The 19,031-nt window shown below is 47.0% G+C and overlaps 1 protein-coding gene across 21 annotated transcripts in view; it reads left to right on the forward strand.

Annotated features, from left to right (window-relative positions):
• Positions 1 to 16,130, forward strand: part of CACNA1G (calcium voltage-gated channel subunit alpha1 G) — a 148,229-nt gene extending 132,099 nt beyond the window's left edge. For 14 of the 21 annotated variants that reach the window (XM_054083079.1, XM_054083082.1, XM_054083080.1 and 11 more), the window contains 4 exons: positions 1,084 to 1,218; positions 4,249 to 4,438; positions 7,414 to 7,583; positions 11,214 to 16,130. In XM_054083079.1, the coding sequence (XP_053939054.1) occupies positions 1,084 to 1,218; positions 4,249 to 4,438; positions 7,414 to 7,583; positions 11,214 to 12,068 (1,350 nt within the window). In that variant the 3' untranslated portion in view covers positions 12,069 to 16,130. Of the gene's footprint in view, positions 1 to 1,083; positions 1,219 to 4,248; positions 4,439 to 7,413; positions 7,584 to 9,362; positions 9,822 to 11,213 lie in introns of those variants that run through there. The other 7 variants (XM_054083090.1, XM_054083095.1, XM_054083096.1 and 4 more) reach the window with 4 other exon arrangements.
• Positions 16,131 to 19,031: the final 2,901 nt, after the last annotated feature.

The raw sequence follows: 19,031 nt of genomic DNA on the forward strand, positions 1-19,031 counted from the left end.
TGAAGTTTTGAGCCTCTCAGGGTTCACTCATCACTGGGTTTGTTTCACCCCACTGATGCCGTTTCTAAGAGTGAGAAAATCCAGCCCTCTGACAACTGAAGTGCAACAGATCGAGGCCTCTGTGGTTTCTCCTGGAGGACACGTTGCTGTTGAAAGACTTTTCAAGCGTAGAGGATAGGGAAAAAAGAAATGCACAGTGAGAAATCAAAAGGAAGCACCTGGGCCGTGTCCAGCCCTGGTGGCCCCCGCCAGCGTGAGCCGGGGCTGTAGATCACCCGATAAAACGCTCAGCAACTGCCGGGAGCTCCAGACATGACCCCCGGCTTTGCTCGGAGCCGGAGGAGGCTGCGGCCGGGGCAGCGCTGGGGGTTGGGGCTGGAAGACCCAAGCTGTTCTTTGGGTGGGACGGTTATTGGTGCTTCCCCGGGCACTGGAGGCTCTTCAGATGGCCAAAACCCACTGAAGGCACCATGGGTGCATTCACTGACCAAAATCGAGCCTTCTCCCTGTTTTCGTTTACGAAATTAATTAGGAAGTTAATTACAGTCCCAGCTGCCTCCTGGGGAGGAGGACGTCCCCGGAGTGCAGGGAAAGGCCTGGTCCGTACCCCACCTGCAAACTGATTGTGGTGTTGGAATCTTTGCAGACTCCACCAGATTAATGTAGAGGTGATGGAAACGGTGGGGTTATCAGGTAGGAACAACTTCAGAGAAGTCAGGAGAGCTTGAAGCCTCTTGTATTTGATCATAGCCAAGAGGATAAATATCTTCAGTATGGAAGTGATGTTACTTCTTCATCCAGACACAACAACAAAATACAAAGCTAGTATTAGTTTTAATCTCCCTCCCAGCTCGCTGTAAGCGTTGAAGTATGAATGTCCTGCTCTTTTTTTAAATATTTCTCTGTTATATTTTGTTCCGTTACTGTTCCGTCCCCAGTAACAATGTGCATGACATAGCATCCCCCACTGCAGGGGGTTTGCTTTAGTCTCTGCAAATATTTAGATTATGATAATTCTTTTTTTTTTTCTTTTCCTAAAGCTTTGTGTCCTGTTTTCTTATGTTTAATCATCTCTCCCTTTAGATCCCTCTAGCTGAGATGGAGGCTCTGTCTCTGACGTCAGATATTCTCTCTGAAAAGTCCTGGTCCTTAGCTCTGACGGATGACTCTTTTCCTGATGATACTAACACACACTTACTTAATGCTCTGGAAAGCAATGTACATACACTGGTCGCTGTATAGTCTGATGTTTACAGGGTTCGAAATACTGCCTCCACCTTTCTACTCCTGCCTAATGGCATTTTCCTCACAATCCCATTTCCAAACCTTTCCCCTGAACAGGACGTTGTCCTTAATGCCATTAGGTCCTGGGTTGTTATCGCTCCTGTCCATGAATTTGGCCTCTTGCAAGGAACAAGTATTTATTTCTAATTTTCTTTGGCGTCTTATGTAATAACAAAGTGTTTTCTACAAGTGAAAAAAATGCTTTGGAAAGCATCAAGGTTGAAATTTCCTCCCCATCTGAAACCAATCAGTGATGCTGCCTGGAAGAGACGCTCGTGAGCCGATGACTCACATGTCCTCTGCTGAGGGGTCATCCACAGCCCTTTGGTTTGTAGAGGATTTTTGTCTTGATGAACACGGGCACCACAGGGTTTTTGGAGGATTGGTGCCAGCCTCTTTATTGTACAAAGATCAGATGGGGATCTCTCCACAATGCCGCTTGTTCGGTGACTTCTTACTCGCAGTCACAGCACTGGAGAAAACAAAACAAAAGAAGTTTGGACTATTTTATGTATTTTGGAATGAAAAAACCAGTATTTTGAACCCTGCCTTAACCATCTCCTCTTTGAAACATTAGACATTTCTAGCTGTGTAGCAGTCAAGTGCTTTTTTTCTGCTGTACAACAGACATGACTCCTCTTCCAACATTTTTGGGTCATCCTTGTTTTCTTTGTTGTCGTCCATGTACCTGCCTTTGGGTGTTTGTGTTGTTGATTGATTTTCTGCCATTCTAGTCAATTCTCATCCTAATTAGCACTTACTTGGGAAACATCTCTTAAACCGTGACAATATTTCCCATCATGCTTCATGGCGTCACGTGCAAAAGGTTTCGTAAACTCCGTTTAATGTTTTGTATGGGACGTTTTGTTTCAGAATTAGTCAGTGTGGAGAGTTGGCCCGAGGAAAGAGCCCTTCTCGTTTTGAATCAGATTGGACAGACCTGTCTGAGAGCACAGCAAAACCCAAGGGAGATGGTCTCGAGCCAAGAGAGATGGGGTTTCTCAAAAAAAACAAAAGCAAAACCAGGTTGAGCAAAGCATTTTGTGAATTTGTGTCAGGATCAACAAAGTGTTTTGGTCAAAAGAGTTTCCCAAACCCCTGAAAACGTGCAAGCTTGCACTGAAATGTTTTCGAAATGTAATATTTTTCTGCTTCATTTAAACTCGACTTTAGTTGGAAAATGCTTCCGAATGTTTTGTTTCACTCAAAATAGATTTGGGTTGGGATTTTTTTTAGTTCATGGAAAACTCTGATTGGATTTTCAGTCAAGCCCAAACAACATGTTTTTCACGACTACCAATGAAGCACAAAGCGACGTGCTTCCGCTGCTCTCTTTGGGAGCTGCACTTGGAGAGGATTTTGCAGCCATTTTAAGTGATTTTCCTGAAGATTTCCACTCACAAGATTTCCCTGGGGCCGATCAGAAGGTGGAAAGGAGCCCACTGTGGTATCAGATCCTGTCGACGCACCTAAAGGTTCCTTAAAGGTTGGGTTTGGATGGGATCTGGAATCCAAATTCTCGTGTCCGCATCCAAATGGTTTTTGAGTTTGAAATCTCAGGTTTCAGGCCATCTTTTTTTTGCTTTAAGTTAAATAATGTGAAAGCTAAAGAGCACAGACATCCTGCTCGGAAGGGGAAGGCAGGGCCAGGAGGAACAGAGAGCTTCCCAAACCTCAAAGCCTCAGCTTTGCCAGCGCAGGTTTCACTCTCCTCCCCGAGCTCTATCAGGAGACTGCAGTCTCGGTTATCTCCACTGTATCCAGGCTGTATCCAAATTGGCAGGTTCCTGAGGAGTGAAACTAATGCTGCATGACAGTGCAGATCCGGTTCCTTCATTAAATTTACAACAGTGGTATTTTTTTTTTCTCCTTTTCTTCTTTTTTCTTCCTTTTTTTTCCTTTTTGTAAATTCCTTTTAATCCCATCATGTTTCCCGTGCTAACAAAATGCTATTGTGAAACTTTGGATTTATGACTGAAGGATAAAATTGGGAGAAAAACATCTCGGTGTTGATGTCAGAAAACCTGAAATGCACGGAGTGAAGGGCAGATGTGTCAGAAAATAGGATTTAAACTTTTCAAAAGATGATCAGCAATATATTCTATCGGACAGTGTCACGCCTTATTTCTGTGTTTTTCAATAGAAGCCTTTTAAAGATTAAATAACTCTTTTGTTAGAAATATCCAGGGAAGTTGATTTTGCTTCTTTTTTTTTTCCTAATATAGTCCAACATCCAATAACACTGGGGTGGAGATTTTTCCTTATGAAGTCAGACCCAAATCTACCTCATTTGATTTTGCCTCTGGTGCTGCCCATTCCCAGAGACTCTTTGGCTGTAAAAGCTCCGCAGTCAACATCTACGCAATAACTCTCGCTTGCATTCGATCCCTTCTAATTAGGGAATGGCTTTAGCCCTGCAGCAGCAGGTTTAGATATCCCTCGCAATAAAATGGGTTTAGTTCTTCATTATGTGAGAAGAAATACCAATAAAACTGTGCCGGCAGCCAGAATGTAGAATATTTTCTGTAAACTACTTTTTGTATTTGTGGTTTTTATGTTTTTTATTGTTAGAAGAAGCTGCTCACCTTGGCCAAAGTCTGACTGGCAGAGGAGGGCGCGTAGAGAGAGCTTTGCTGTTATTGCAGAGGATCAGTTACCGAGCATGTGACCTTTGCTGGCCTTGAGGCATGATGCCTTCTTTGCATACCCCTGAAATAGTCATGGTTTATTCCTGCGGTGCTGCTTCCTCTGTTTCTGTGGTTCATTCTGTGTGATGGTTTCTTGACACTACAAACCGAAGGGTGTAGCTTCCTGGTAGATCCATTCGTGCAACTTGTCCGTTCTGACGATGTGCATGCCCATCGTGACATACCGATTGCAGTGGCTGTCGCTAGCGTTTCTGGGCTCTTCTCCTCTTCCCACGCTGTGATGTCTTCCTCTTCCTCACTTGTTTTTTCCCTGTAGGCTGATCTCCGCTCCAATGACGACGTGCTGAGCCTGTCTCCCAGCAAGGACTTGCTGAGCGTGAGGAAGCCTTCGGTGGGGCGCACCCACTCTTTGCCAAACGACAGCTACATGTTCCAGCCGCCGTACTCCAGTCCCTGCCCTGCCTCCCTGGGCGAGAGGAACCCGGCACATCACAAATCCCAGTCAGGTACATCTGTCAGCTGGGGCATTGGCGGGATTTCCCAATGTAGCAATAAATAGCTGGGATTTTCTGAGCAGCAAATTGTCCTTTGTTTCATCATAGAATGGTTTGAGTTCGAAGGGACCTCAAAGCCCATCCAGTTCCAACCCCCTGCCACAGGCAGGGACACCTTCCACTGGATCAGGTTGCTCAGAGCCTCATCAAACCTGGGCCAGGGCCTCCCCGCCCTCACAGGAAAGCATTTCTCCCTAAGATTTCATCTCAATTTCCCCTCTTTTGGCTGAAAACCATTCTCTCTCATCCTATCCCTGCACTGCCTGATCCAGAGCCCCTCCCTGGCTTTCCTGTAGGCCCCCTTTAAGTCCTATGAGGTCCCTGGAGCCATCTCTTCATGCCCACGCTTGTGGAGTGGCTTTGTGAAGACCTTTCACAACTTGGAAAGCCCAGGACATGAAGACAACTCATTTCCTCTGCACTTTTTGGCCCTGTGAGCAGTTGGCTTGGCTCAACGCTGATGTCCCCCACTTGGTTCCCCAAGCGGTACAGTCCATACAGCCTGAGCTCCATCGCTCACCTGAACTAGCTATGGCCCTGTAGAAAAAACGCCAGCGGAAATATATGGTCTCATGTCTGGTTTTTTTGCAGTAGTACCTCTTCTAGCAGGTTTTGGAAGCTCTGTAAGGGAACATCTGTGAAAGGAGGGGAAATGCTATCTCTAAATGCCTGTAAAATGAACATAAATGTGCTGAATTGAGAGCGATCTCAGTGTGAGATGAATGAAAAAATGAGAGAGCGTAGAGCTGTCCTTCCTGGTGTGCATGGTTGGGATGTGTGCCTTAGAGCTCAATCCAGAGATATTCTTAGGTACAGCAGATTGCAGATAGCGAGGGCTCTCTCTCTACCTGCATCTCTTTACCTGCCCTCCAAGCTGCCTCCCAGCGCTCATCGACTTGCTCTCATTTCCTCTGTCCGCGAGGGGTTACCTGCTGCTGGTGAGCGAACGTAGCTGGGTTTAATTCTTCTCCACGTACCATCATTTTAGACATTTGTCACAGATAAGACAGAGGAGTTTTTACAGGCATTGTCATTTAGAAGCCTCTGAGCAGAACATCATTTCAGCACTGCTCAGAATGGTAGGAGATTTGAGCAGATTAGAAATAAGATGTTGAAATTTGCATAGTAATAAGAATTTGGCTGAATAGCGACTGTTGAACAGCAGAAGAAAAATGCGGACCCAACAGAGGAAGATGAATCTGGAGTTGTGAGAAACCGCTGCCATAACACAACATTTTCAAGGTCGAGAGCTCTCCTTTGAAGAGCCTGTTTGCACATAATGCTGGAGGTTCAGCTAAAATCCTGCTCAGATCCCACTGAAGTCAATAGCAAAGCTCCCACTGTCTTCAGCGGAGCCAGAATTTGTGGCTCTCTGTAACAGCCAGGAAATTCCTGGGGGTTATAATCCCTGACCACACCAAAGAATCCCATTTGCTACAGAGGGAGTTTCCAGGGCTACATTTTTGACCCTAAGTTCATAGAATCGCAGAATGATTTGGGTTGGAAGGGTCCTTTACAGGTCACCCAGTTAAGCCCCGTGCAGAAGCAGAGACACCTTTAACCAGATCAGGTTGCTCAGAGCCTCATCCGACTTGGCCTTGAATGTTTCTGGGGATGTCCTTGTATGGGAGGTGCTCCAGCCCTTGGATCAATTTGGATGCATTTGTCCTGTCTTGACCAAAAACTACCTCAACTTGACCAAAAAGTGGGTAATTCCCGAGTCCCTTCTTGCTTCAAGATTGCAATTCCCAGTTCCCACCTTGGAGAACTGAGTAGCCCAGTCTGGCAACTCCACCATGGGGCAGAGCAGGCAACGCACCCTTGTAAATCCACAGGAAAAACTGTTCCGCTGAGCTGTAGGAGAGGTATTTTGGAAAGGTAGAGCTGATGTCTTATTCATAACCACATTAAGCAATTAAATCTTTTGTGTTTTTCTCCTGCTGGTGAAATTCCAATTGTTCTTAAATGGGCCAAAGCGCTCGGAGGTGGGGAAGGTGCCCAAATCTTGGCATAAGGATCATTGTCCTCTTCCACCGACAATGTCACTGCTTTTCAGGGTGGGAGAGGTCACCCCTACCTGTTCACAGTTTGTAATATTATAAAGTGCAAAAGACAGCAAAAGGTGCCAGGCGCCTCTAATAAATCACCCCAACTAAGCCATAATATTTCAAGCTGAGAAAGGTTTTGTTGTCAGAAACACTGGCACTCGCAGGAGGTATTTGTTTGAATACTCCTTCGTAATGGGGCTGTTGTTCTGGGAAAGGTTCCAGGACAAATGAGATTCTCTGGGACACGGTCCAGGTTAAATGAATTGTTTTGAAAAATGTTGTGCCCGGGGGTGAGGGGAACACACAGAGTTTTAGACCTTTGAGAAGAAGGAACCAGCAACCACAATGGGTCAGCAAGAGGCAGGAGAGGATGTGTTTCCATCTCCTGGGATGCTGTGTAAAGCTAGCCGTGAAAGCCGCCAAGGGCCATTCCCTTTTGCTTCTTTTCCAGCGTGCATGCTGGTTTTGAGGTCCCAACAGTTGGTCTGTGTGCTCAGGTACAGAGGCATCCATTTCTAGAGTCCTTCAAAGTCAGCTCCTTGCAGTGCCGAGATGTGTGGTTGCCCGCAAAGTCATTGGCCCTAAAGCAGGGATGTAGAAATTGTCCAGATGAGCTTCTTGTTCCTAATCTTCTGTTCTTAACAGGAGCTCTTGTAACAGTATGCCAAGAAAAATGAGATAATAGACAATTTTGGAATAATTTATTAGTAGGTGGGAGGTTTTTCCTGATCACGGAGAGCTGTTTGCTGAATTCAGAGGTTTTGCCATGCCTGTCTTGTCCAAGGTGAAAAGGGGCCGTTTTCTCCTATGGGTCCCTGAGGCCGGGACGCAATTCCGGGACGAAGATGTCACGTTTCTGTCTCTTCTTTCTCTTGCAAGGTTCAAAGGCATCAGTGCAGTCGCAGCCGGCAGACACCAGCTCCCTCCTGCAGATTCCAAAAGACCATTTTCACCACCTAAGAGCTCGCGAGCATTTGGGGAGGGCGTGCAAGCCTCAGGTTTCCCAGCAGGCGCATTCTCCTTCCGCCGAAAGGCTGCTCCGCAGGCAGGTAAGCAGCCGGACGATCAAGAACCTGCTGAGGTTGTACACTGTCGTGTTTCCAGGTTAATCATGCTTTAAATTCAAGGCGGGACTCACAGCAAAAAACTCTGGAGATCTGTAATTCTCCTACAGAAATAACAGAAAGGTTGATGCATTTTGATCTGAAAGCCATCCAGGAGTCTCCAAGGAATGTGCATGATGAGTATCATCTCCTTTGGCACCGTGCCTAAATGTTCTCCACGTTGTTAGCACTTTATTTTTTTCAGTCCTCTTCATAAATGCAGCCAAATGCTCCCCTGGGGCTCGTTGAGGTTAAGGAACTAATTCTTGACTGCTGTGATTTTCTCAGTGCTTGCAAGGACACGGGGGCTGCAGGGTCCATCCCAGGCCACCCTTCCTCTGGCTTCTCAAAAGGCCAAAACTTTTTAAAGGGAGCTGGATATATCTCGTAGGCCAAACCACGATGGAAAGGACACTGGTTTTACAGTGAAACCTGAAAATTGAGATTCTTTTTAATCTCCTGTGCTCTTTTGAAAAGCTCTGGTATATGCAGACCGGAACACATTTCATTTTGCAATTGGTTTTATCTCTGGTTGTTGCCTGGCGTTGATTTAAATCCCGATTCAACTGAAGATCTGAGAGATCCAATCAAAGATTCCAGTCTGTTTGATTGGAAGCATAAGTTTAAATTTATCTTTTTTAGTAAAATACTTAAACTTGTGCTTCACTCTCCAATTTTTAAGCACCTTCTGTTGTGCCGCCGGCTCAGGACGAGCGGCAGGGCTGATTCCCAAGCTTTCTGCACTAGTTCCGTGCCTGATTTTCTTCACACAAAATAGATCGGCTCTATTTTTTCCAAAGCAATTTCTTTCCTGCATGAAAATATTCCCATTTCTTTCATCTTTTAATCAACATTGACAAATTAGACAGTTGATTCATTAAGCTCTAAGAAGGAATGTGAAGTACCAAGGTTAACAATTACATTAGTCTGTCATGCTAAATTGACATAAGAAATTCCTAGTGTGTGTTGGTTTGCACGGGGCTGGCCAGCTACCCCAATCACCGCTAATGGGGGAACTAATTGATGTCATGATTCCAGTTCATAGCCACTCTCGCTTGCTTTCTAATGAATAACAGCCCCATCCTTTTGAACTGATCTATCTAGAATAAATTACCATGTTAGCCATCATCCTCAGCCGAATTTTGTTCATGTCTTTGAAGGCATCTCTTTCAAACCATTTTCCTATGCTGAAGTTAATGCATCCCCTTCCTGCCCTCTCTGCTCGGGTAGTGACACGGGCACACCCTTAGGGTGACATTACAGAAAGAACAATGCTTTGGGACAGGGAATCGGTATGGTCCCACGTCGGGAAGGTCCCTCTAAAGGTTAGTAAGGTGTTGCCCTGGGCACACGCCCCAGCAGCATCTCCCAACGAGGCTGATGGGAGCAGTGAGGTTGTTCTGGCCAGCGGGCGCTACTGCTGTTACTGTTAATTGCGATCTAGATGACCAAACACCGTGAAACTTAGTCCTGAAAGAGGCCAAATTCCCTTTACACCCCCCTCGCTTCTGCTTGCTCAAGCACTCTCTGCTCAGCTCCTTTTATTGCCACCACTAATTTGTTATTAGCACATCACAGCCCAAACCAGCAAAGCATTTTGGCTTGCACTACCCTTTTTTCCCTATTGTTACATAGATTGCATGTAATTCTGATTTATTTTCTTTCTTTTCTTTCTTTCCTTTCCCTTCCCCCTCGTCCCATTTCCTATCCTGAATTTGTGCATAGATTAATCTTGTCCACCACATACCTGGTCCGTGCACTTTCCTCCACCAGTAAAACCTGTGTTTAGCGTCCCTTTGCCTCCAGCGAGCCGGGCAGCGGGCACGGCCCCTGCTGGGACGTGTAGACTCCAGAAAGTTGGACAATTAGCGGTGCAGTTGCAGATGAAGATGAGTGAATCGGATGCTTTGAGAGAACATCCCCTGCTGGGGAATACGCTCCTCGGCAGTGCATTGCAAACGCTTTTCTCCAGGGAATTCTACCTGAAATTAAAACTGTACTGATTTTCTGGTGCCAGGACTGGGTGGCCAAGGTGCGGCTGCACCGAGCTGTGGCAGCTCCAGGCGTACGTCCAGTGGGATGGCAGAGGGACCTTTTACTTTGAAACTAAGCAGTAATTCGTTTGTACAATTACTATTAACAACTACCAAAGATGCCTGTGTCATAGGGAAAGAGTGAGCCGGTGGTGAGTACCACTGTCGTTGTACGCAACACAGGTTGGTGCACAAGCAAAAGTAATGACAACATTTACTTTTTGCTTCCTTATTCTGCTGGTTTTGTGGTCTGTGTCTCTTCTCAGGGTATGACCATGATTTCTTCTCCCAAACATTCACTCAAACTCTTGGCATTAAGAGTCTAGAATTAGCCCCGCTCTGGACTGTGGTTCTTTGCCAGTGTTATGCTGTAAAGTTTTAATTAGAAAGGATTCGCCGGCATTGGACCAAGTCATTTGCTGTACTGAATGTTCTCTCGGCTCTCACAGACAACAAAGGGAGCCCAGGGTGCAGATGCAGCAACAGACTCGTGTGTTCCTGCTTGCACACGTGTGCGCACTGCAGCTGATGAGAGCGCTGCCTGAATTGCAGAGTCGAGCACCATTTGGCTCGAATGATCCTTGCGGGACAATTTATATAAAAATTCTAAGATCATTTTGGGGCGATTCATCAAAAAAGCATTCCTTAGCATGAGGAATTTCATCTCCTTACGCTTCTCGAAAGGCCTGAGACCAGCTGCATGCAGCTCCTCCAAATTTCTTTGTGAAGTTTTTAATCTCTAAGATCATTTAAGAGCCGTCTCAAAAGGAGACTCTGCCTTTAAGGGCTGATTTATAAACGCTTTTGACAAGGGATGCAATGCAGTGAAAAGACAAAGCCTTCCAAACATGCCGTGGGGTCTCTCTGCCAGCAGGCGCTGATGCTGCATAAGGCTCCAGACAGCCAAGGCAAAATGTGCCTTAGGAAGCCTGAACTCAAGCGTCAGAATGAGTTGTGAAATAACTACAGATTATTATTAGTCCAGCTTTTCCAGCTCTCTGTCTGTAAGATGGTGCAGAATTGTGGCTCCAGCCCGGGGACCAACGCCAGGGACAGGCTGTAGCCCTGATGCTGGCGCAGAGCATGGTTGCTTGGGCATCATTGGCTCTGGGGATCTGGCTTCATGCCCTCAACATCACCTGAGCGAGGGAAGGGAATGCACAGGCTCGCTTGCACATCTTCCCTCTCATGCTTGGGCTGATAACATAAAGACAATAAAATAAGTCTTTACTGTAGACTCTCATCCTTTGCATAATAAGACTATGTCTGAGTTTGGGTGGGGACCTTCTGGGTTTGCAGCTCTCCAGAGGAGGAAGCTAAACAGGTACGAAAAATGAAGGGCCAAAATCACGTATCGCTGAAGCAGGGGAATGGCCAGAACCCACAGCACACGTCATCAGAGGAGTTGGTGGGTCTGCGCTGAGGGATCTCAGGAGAGTTGAGTGCCCTGTAAACCCTATGTCTTGCTTGTACTAACCTTGATTTGGTCTCTCTCTCATCTGACATCTCCCCTCCTCCCCGATCCCTCTGCGCTCTGATCCAGATGGCTATAAGGAACGACTCTTTGGATAGCAAGGAGGATCTCCACACCGAGGTGAGTGAACTCTCTGACCCCAATGTCCCCGCTGTGCCCAAAGAGGAGTCATCAGTGGCTCTGACGCCCTCAGAAGCGCGAGAGTTGGCTGCATGGAGCCGGGCGAGTGTTCATACGCAGCAGCTTTCCCACAATCAGTATAATATTTCAAAGCAGGCACCAGCATCGTGTGCTTGCGCAGGCTCCTTTGAGGAGGCACCTGGAGATTCCATGGACCAAGAAGTATCCGAGATAAACAGCTCCTCGGAGCCTCTCACTTCAGAAACTTGTACAGCCTCGAGTGCCTGTTCGGAGGCTCAGCCTCTCACTCCTAAGAGGAACATAGGCAATACCGGCAACGTTACATTGAAGGACCTAAAGAAATACCACAGTGTAGACACCCAGGGTCTTCTAAAAAAACCTCCCTCGTGGTTGGATGATCAAAGGAGACATTCCATAGAGATTTGTTCCATGGAAAACAGCCCTCAGCACCATTCCACATCTAGCTCTTCTGGCTTCATAAGTCAGGTGGTAAGTGAAATGGAAGGCTTGCAAGGAACGCGGCAGAAGAAAAAACTGAGCCCTCCGTGTATATCCATAGATCCACCCGACGGACAGAGTTTACTGCCCAGAGGACCTCACAGCATCTCGCCCGCCGGTGGAGACATCTGCTTGAGACGGCGTGCTCCGTCTTGTGAGTCCAAGGATTCGATGGATATAGGGGATTCATTGCTTCCAGACAGTATGTCAACATCTCCTACCCCAAAGAAAGACTTGTTGACACTTCCTAGCTTTTCCTTTGATCAAACAGAAACGGACCCCTGAGTTACTTTTCTGTTGGTGCCAAATGTTTTCTTCCTTTCATGTAAGAGAAAAAACAAATTAAAAAAAACTCTGTATTCCAAAACGGCACTGGGTAAAAAATTTCCAAAGAAAGATTAAAGAACCAGCTGGTTAAAAGAGTGGTTAACCTATATCACGCTTACTTAAGCATATGTTCTGCTTAGGTAAAAGCAATACAATGTGCAGAATCTATATGTATATTATATTTTATTAAATTAATTGACTCTAGTATTGCGGGATGTAGTACATTTTGTGACTAAAGATGCGTTTAATTTTCTTCTATTTTATGTATCTCAGAATATTTCTGAGATAAAGTTGGTTTTTATGAATATTTTAACCTAAAAAAAATATATATTTAATCCCTTCTCTTTTTTTGTTTTGTTTTGTTCCGGTTTCATTTTGTTTCGCAAAGCACAAAATGTAGCCAATTAGTGCATTACAGAGGAACTGTATCCCACAGTCAGCAGTAAATACAGATTATTTAATGTAATTTATTTTTCCCCTTGGACTTCAATGATATTTTGAGGAAAAAAGAAGATTGTTTGGGTAGTATAGAAATGCAGTGGCAGTGTTTTAACAGAACAATATTCCAACCGTGCATAAAATCAACATCCAGCGTAGAAGCAGGTGCACAAAGCCAGGAGGGCACAACGTGCTGGTAGACTCCTGGAGATGGTGAATGAAGAACCCCTCAAGCATACACAGCACTGAATCATGAAAGGATGGTACAGATCACCCACTGGTGACCCACAAAGTCACATCAGTGGATAATTTTCATACATGCCTCCCCTGATCCATGGCAGGAGGGTTGGAACTGGATGGTCTTTAAAGTCCTTTCCAACTCAAACCATTCTGTGATTCTATGCTTGGGAAACTGAGGCAAGAAAAACTTGTGGTCACTTCTGAGATGTGTTTTTCCAATGTCTCTTGCTGAGGGTTGCCCCTCTAAGCTCATGGTTTGTGGAACTTCTTTCTGCGCCGGGCAGAAAGGAGAGCAAGGCTGTGGTTTATAGTTGCAGCAGGTGAATCGGGTGCAGACACAGCGCAGCAGTGGGCGTAAGCGTGTGTTTATAAAGTTAAGCTCTGGCTTAAACTGCCTTAAGGTTGATCGTATTGAAGTAATTCTTGAAGATGAAGATCATACGGTTATCCTTCAGGAAGGGCAGGGATAGGACAATAGGAACGGTTTTCAGCTGGAAGAGGGGAGATTGAGAAGAGATTTTTGGAATAAATGTTTTGCTGTGAGGGTGGGGAGGCCCTGGCCCAGGGTGCCCAGAGCAGAGGTGGTGCCCCATCCCTGGAGGGGTTCCAGGCCAGGTTGGATGGGGCTCGGAGCCCCTGATCCTGTGGGAGGTGTCCCGGGTTGGCACTGGATGGGCTTTGAGGCCCCTTCCAACCCATTCATTCTATGTGAATCAAGGCCCACTGCAAGTTATTTCACAGAATAGATGTAAGAATGTCTGTAGGTGCTGAAATGGCCATTGGTTTTCAGTTTACAGAGGTGGGGTTTTGCTGTCACTGCTGGAGTTAATTTATATGACCCTGGCTGTAATTTTATTTCCAATCTGTCAGAAGCCTTAAGCAGCAACATCGTGGTACAAAGTAGATAAAAATGGAATTCATGTCCTTATATAATGTCCTTAACGTCATCATCTCAGAAATTAATTATTTCTGTGCTAACACCCTTTGCATAAAGCCGCTGGTAAAGCTGGACCCTTCGCCTGAAAGCCACAAGAGGCTGGTCCGGCCCCACACCTCCCGCTCTTCCCAAGGCTGATGGAAACCAGACACGAGCTTCCCTCAGCTCCTGTGGAATCACATGAAGATGTAGGCCAAGACAGACTCTGCAGGCGTGGTTTGAAGCGTGTGAATAGCAGAGGTTTAGAACTGCTCAGGTTTAAATAGCGCAGGTTTAAAACTCAATAAGGCTTTGCTGGCTCGAGTCTTTAAACCAGCGCAGGCGAGAGGAGGATTTGTGCTAATTCTGTCAGGCAGGAGTTTGTAACTTTCTGAGAACTACTGATCTTTCCAAATCACTACAACATGTTGATGTACAGCCTTTTATCCATGCAGAGATTAGGCTGTTACAACTACATGTGTCTGCATTAGCTTCAAGGAGACGTACAAGAAGATGCTGTTTATACCTAAGAGCCCAAGTGAGGTCTTAAGCTCCTTTATTTTTACTTGAGGACGTTTACTCCATAAACAATTCCTATTGATTTTACATGTCCTGGAGAAATGTAAAGGCTTTCAGCGGGAAGTCAGGCAATCAGTGGAGTTGAAGCAGGAGGATTAACATTCTGCACTATGTACTGCAGTTCCATTAGTTCTTGGCTGGGACATTTTTCCCCCCCTTCCTCAACGCGGGGCCACACGGAGCCCGCTCTCTTTGATATGCCACGCCAAATCCGGAGCTGAGCCTGGTTAAAGCAGTGATTTCAAACAAACCTTTCATCAGTTTCTCCCCAAGATCATATTTAAGGAAATAATAAAATTACAGTGTATTAAGCCTCAGAAATATTTGTAATCCCTTGTTGGTTTTACACTCGTAATGAGCCTTAGCTTTGCCTTTCACACAGCCTAAATAATTTGGGAAAATAGCCCGGCAACTAAAATTGCCAACCCATGTTCCTTAATGATGAGGAGCTTGTTTGTTTAGCTGGAATGATACTACTCATACAGTTCCTTCTGTACCGAAAAAAACATGCAACATTTCAGCTTGAAACCGCGGCACAACAAGCTGATGTGGATCCAATGCTCAACTCCCGATGCTGAAAGCCTGAAGGCTCTTCTAGTTTCAATACTTGGGGTTTTGCCCACTGATAAGGTTTGTGGAAGTGGCAAAAAGTTTACATCACACATGAATATTCAGTAAGGACTCATCGATGAAAAAGTACACTATGGTGATGCATTCAGGAAGAGAAATCCATGTAAAATAGTTTGTTTTCTAGACTGGCTGAGTTTTTTCTAGATGCCCTTTTGTCAAACAAATACAGATGTTCTGCAGCGTGTGCAATAATCTTCAGCTGATTTTAAATACCATGTGGGGGGGGTTTTATAGAATTTGACTTTTTTTAAGCAAAATGTACAAAAATCCACAGAAATTCTGTAGAATGGTTATGTTGATAGAATTTTTTATATTTTTGTAGCAATCTATAGAGAAATTGTTAAAAACTCTGCGTAGCCTCTTGGGAACAGAAGCAGCTCTTCTCTACCGGTTCCTTTTCCTAAACCTGGCGCCAGCCCTGCTGCGTTACAACCCGTAGAGCCTAGTTTCAGCGCCTGCATCCAGGTCGCGTTTAGATTTAAGCAGCTAAGCTCGAGTTCTACGATATCGCAGTGCTATTATTGATCGAGAGCTGTACCCACCTGAAATATCTACCCCCAAGCCCCAGCCCCTCTCGATGCTGACGTAGTCGCATGGCTCTCCAGTACACTCAAGCACACCAGCACTTTACTACTGCGAATTTACTGTATCCAGGTGGATATTCTGCTCTTGCCAGTTTGACACATGGGGGGAAAAAAAGAGATTGCAGATGTGTCTGGAAAAATGTAAATTCCATTCCAACCCCTTGCACGCAGGACTGACATTTCCTAGCGCGGTTACAGGCTGTTTATAATGTAGATATTTTGGAGGAAGGCAAAGAAAACACTGTTTTTGACTTGTGTGGATTGCACTCAGCACAAGGTGTGTTCAAGGTGAAGAAAAGGAAAAATAAAAGCGTTACCGTTGTAAATTAGGCAATGCCCCAGTCTGCCCTTTTCTGCCCCTCGGCTCTAATAACCCATGTACACTATACACAAGGTGACTAGAGTAGGCACAGTACCATTGCAACGTCCGTAACGACCTAGTATATATTATAGAACTTTGTATTTAATAGGTAATATATTGTTATACTGTACCAGGTATATAGGCCAAAATGAGGTCTTTTGGTCAGGGCAACAAAAGGTGGTATTCATGGGGAAAATTGGGTTAAAATGTTCCTTTTTAATAAAAGAAAAAAGACAAAAAATGAGTGTAAATCTTTACAAATGACAAAAACAAATGTGTCCTATTAAAAGCTTTTGAAAAGAAAACATCTGTGCCCTTCCCTTTTGTTGTTGTCGCTGATGCTGATCCGTATGGCTCAGAGCGGCCAAGTCTTTGGTTACATTTTAATTGCAAACAGTAGGAGCAGGTATTGGAGAGCAGAAGTTGAAAGGAAGATTGTTAGGTGTCGGCCTGTTGTGAAGGGATTCAGTTTGACACCACAAGCACCTCTGGTGCCGCGCATCGCCCAGGGTGGGCTGTTCCACCAAGGAGCCCCTCAGCTCTGCTGCTGCCATCACACCGCGCTGGTGAAGGACAGCTTGGCAAGATGCTGAGTGATGCGCAGGCTGCCGGGACCGCAATGAGAGAGCTGCAGCCCCAGGGGAGGAGGGAGTCAGGAGAAGGAGCAGATCCATGAGAACATGTCACTGTGAAGAGGAGGATGCCGGGCTTTTCCACACTCCCACTTTAAGAGTTCCAGCCTGAAGGACAGCAGCCACTTCTCCATCACTCCTTGCTGAGGAGGAGGTGGTAGGGATGGATCCACCCTGGGAACTGTGGACTGCAAGTTGCAGGGCAGCACGAGCTCAGCCTCCAGGTGCTCCTCAGGTATCACCAGAAGCATTTAAACCTAAGTTCTTCTGGGGTTTTTAGTGAATGAGTTATTTAGCTCCTAAGATGAAGTCTCCTCTCCTCTGGGCAGCAGCCGCTCGAGGAAAGAGGCACTCGGGCGCTCTGCAGCCCCATTGCTCACTTGGGCTTGAATGACTTGATCGCTCTGCTGCAGGAGGGACCCTAAGCTGATACCCAGAGCGGCTGTGTGGTCTAGAGGTTGTTTGGATAAAGGCCCTCTTGTATTCACCTCTAAGTAGAAAACAGCAGGAAAGAATTTAGCCCTTAAACAGAGAGAAAAAGCAGATCTGTGCAAAATCCCCCACAAATCTACACAGAGCAGGACTCCAGAGGTGAGCTCTGTAATATATCCATGTTGTCCAGGCTGCGGGGCCAACCCCACCTGGCTGGAACCACTGAAGTGCCTTCTCACCTCTCCCAGGCTGGAGAATCCACGTGGCATTAAGGTAAGCTGGGCTGAGCCAGGAAAGCCGAGCAGATGACAGGTTCCAGCACTTCCCACCTCTCCACACACAGGTGATTTAACCCTGTGGTGATTGAGGACATGGCAAAACCTCTAGTTGTGATGCTGGGTTGCAGAGGGACTTTGCAGGGGGATTGTTTTTCTGCTCTATTTTGTGAGCGTTCCTGTATGCAGCTCTTTTGCTGCGTTTGGGTTGTGTTTTTTTGGAAGGCTTCTACCCAGACTGGCTGTGTGATCCCGATTTGCCAGAGCCTGGCAGGGCGCTTTGTTGTTCTGTTTGGTAATTAGGATGCCACATGAAACTAAGTTGTTGTCTCTGTTGTTGTGAGTCCAGAGGAGGCCATAGGGAGGATGAGCACCTCCCGTACGAGGACAGGCTGAGAGAGTTGGGGTTGTTCAGTCTGGAGAAGAGAAGGCTGCAGGGAGACCTTAGAGCAGCTTCCAGTAGGGAAAGGGGTTCCAGGGAAGCCAGGGAGGGGCTCTGGATCAGGGAGGGCAGGGAGAGGAATGAGGGGAACAGTTTTCAGCTGAAAGAGGGGAGATTGAGATGAGACCTTAGGGAGAAATGTTTTGCTGTGCGGGTGGGGAGGCCCTGGCCCAGGGTGCCCAGAGCAGTGGTGGTGCCCCATCCCTGGAGGGGTTCCAGGCCAGGTTGGATGGGGCTCGGAGCCCCTGATCCAGTGGGAGACGTCCAGGGTTGGAACTGGATGGGCTTTGAGGTCCTTCCAACTCAAACCATCCTATGCAATGGTGGCTGCATCCAGGGGAACAGCACTTCAAATCCAGTTTGGTTTTGTCCTAGTTGTTCTAGCGAGGTGAACTGGTCTGTGTCTGCCTTCTGGAGGCTGTGTCCCATCAGATAGACCTGCCGGTACAGCACATCTCTTGCTGGAACCCAGCAAACCCCTGCATGAAGAAGAGGAATGTGCTTTTTGTGCCTTCTGTATCTCAGGTCTTCTAGAGCGAACGATGGAGGTGTTGCCAACAAGTCTCAGACGGGACCTGCACTACAACACCCCCAAAAATAAGGTAGGAAAAAGCAATTCCAAGCGATGTGCCCGGCTCCCAGTGACGGACCAGCCGTGAGCAGCGACCGGGGAGGGGCTCCGGGCACTGAGTTGGGGGCGCAGAGCCCTCGGGGGGCACTGCCCGGGGGGGGGGGGGGGAGCGGCTGCAGCCCCGGGCGGGGAAACCGGAGCCGGCGGGGCCGGGGCTCCTGTCCGCGGGGCTTTGCTACCATCTAGTGGGGGCACGGAGCCGTCCCGGGCCGCCCCCGCTCCCCGGCCACCCCCCGCCCCAGCCCGGCTCTCCAGCATCGCGGCGATCCACACGGAGCATCCCGAGGACTCGTTTTGCCCCTCTCGCAAAGCACTTTGTGTCCCAGTTCGGTGTGTCAGGAAAAAAAAAAAAAACCAGAAAAAGCGGCGTTATTTTTGCTAAGATTTTTCAACCATTGAGTTTTTAAATGTCTTTTCCTACTGTAGGAGGGGAGGAAGGGTTTTTCCCAGGCTTGGGAGCACCCACAGCCGCCACAGAGCCACGCGTTGCCCACTGCTCGCGGAGCTGCATCCCACCCGCGGGCATCTCCTCTCCCTGGCTGCACAGCCTGGGGTTGTGCAGAGCCCTGGGGGACGACAGCGGGTCCAGGGACAGCCCTGGGGCTGTCGAGCATCCCAGAGGCCGCTTTGTCCCTGCACATGCTTCTGCACACAGGTGGAAAACCCACATCCCAGCAGGCTGCAGCCTCGCACGCAGCACCTGCTGTACACCCACAACCCATGAGCTCCAACGCGGTGGTGGACCTCCGCTCGGCCCAGCG

Source organism: Cuculus canorus, chromosome 18, assembly GCF_017976375.1.
Source record: "Cuculus canorus isolate bCucCan1 chromosome 18, bCucCan1.pri, whole genome shotgun sequence".
NCBI lineage: Eukaryota > Metazoa > Chordata > Aves > Cuculiformes > Cuculidae > Cuculus > Cuculus canorus.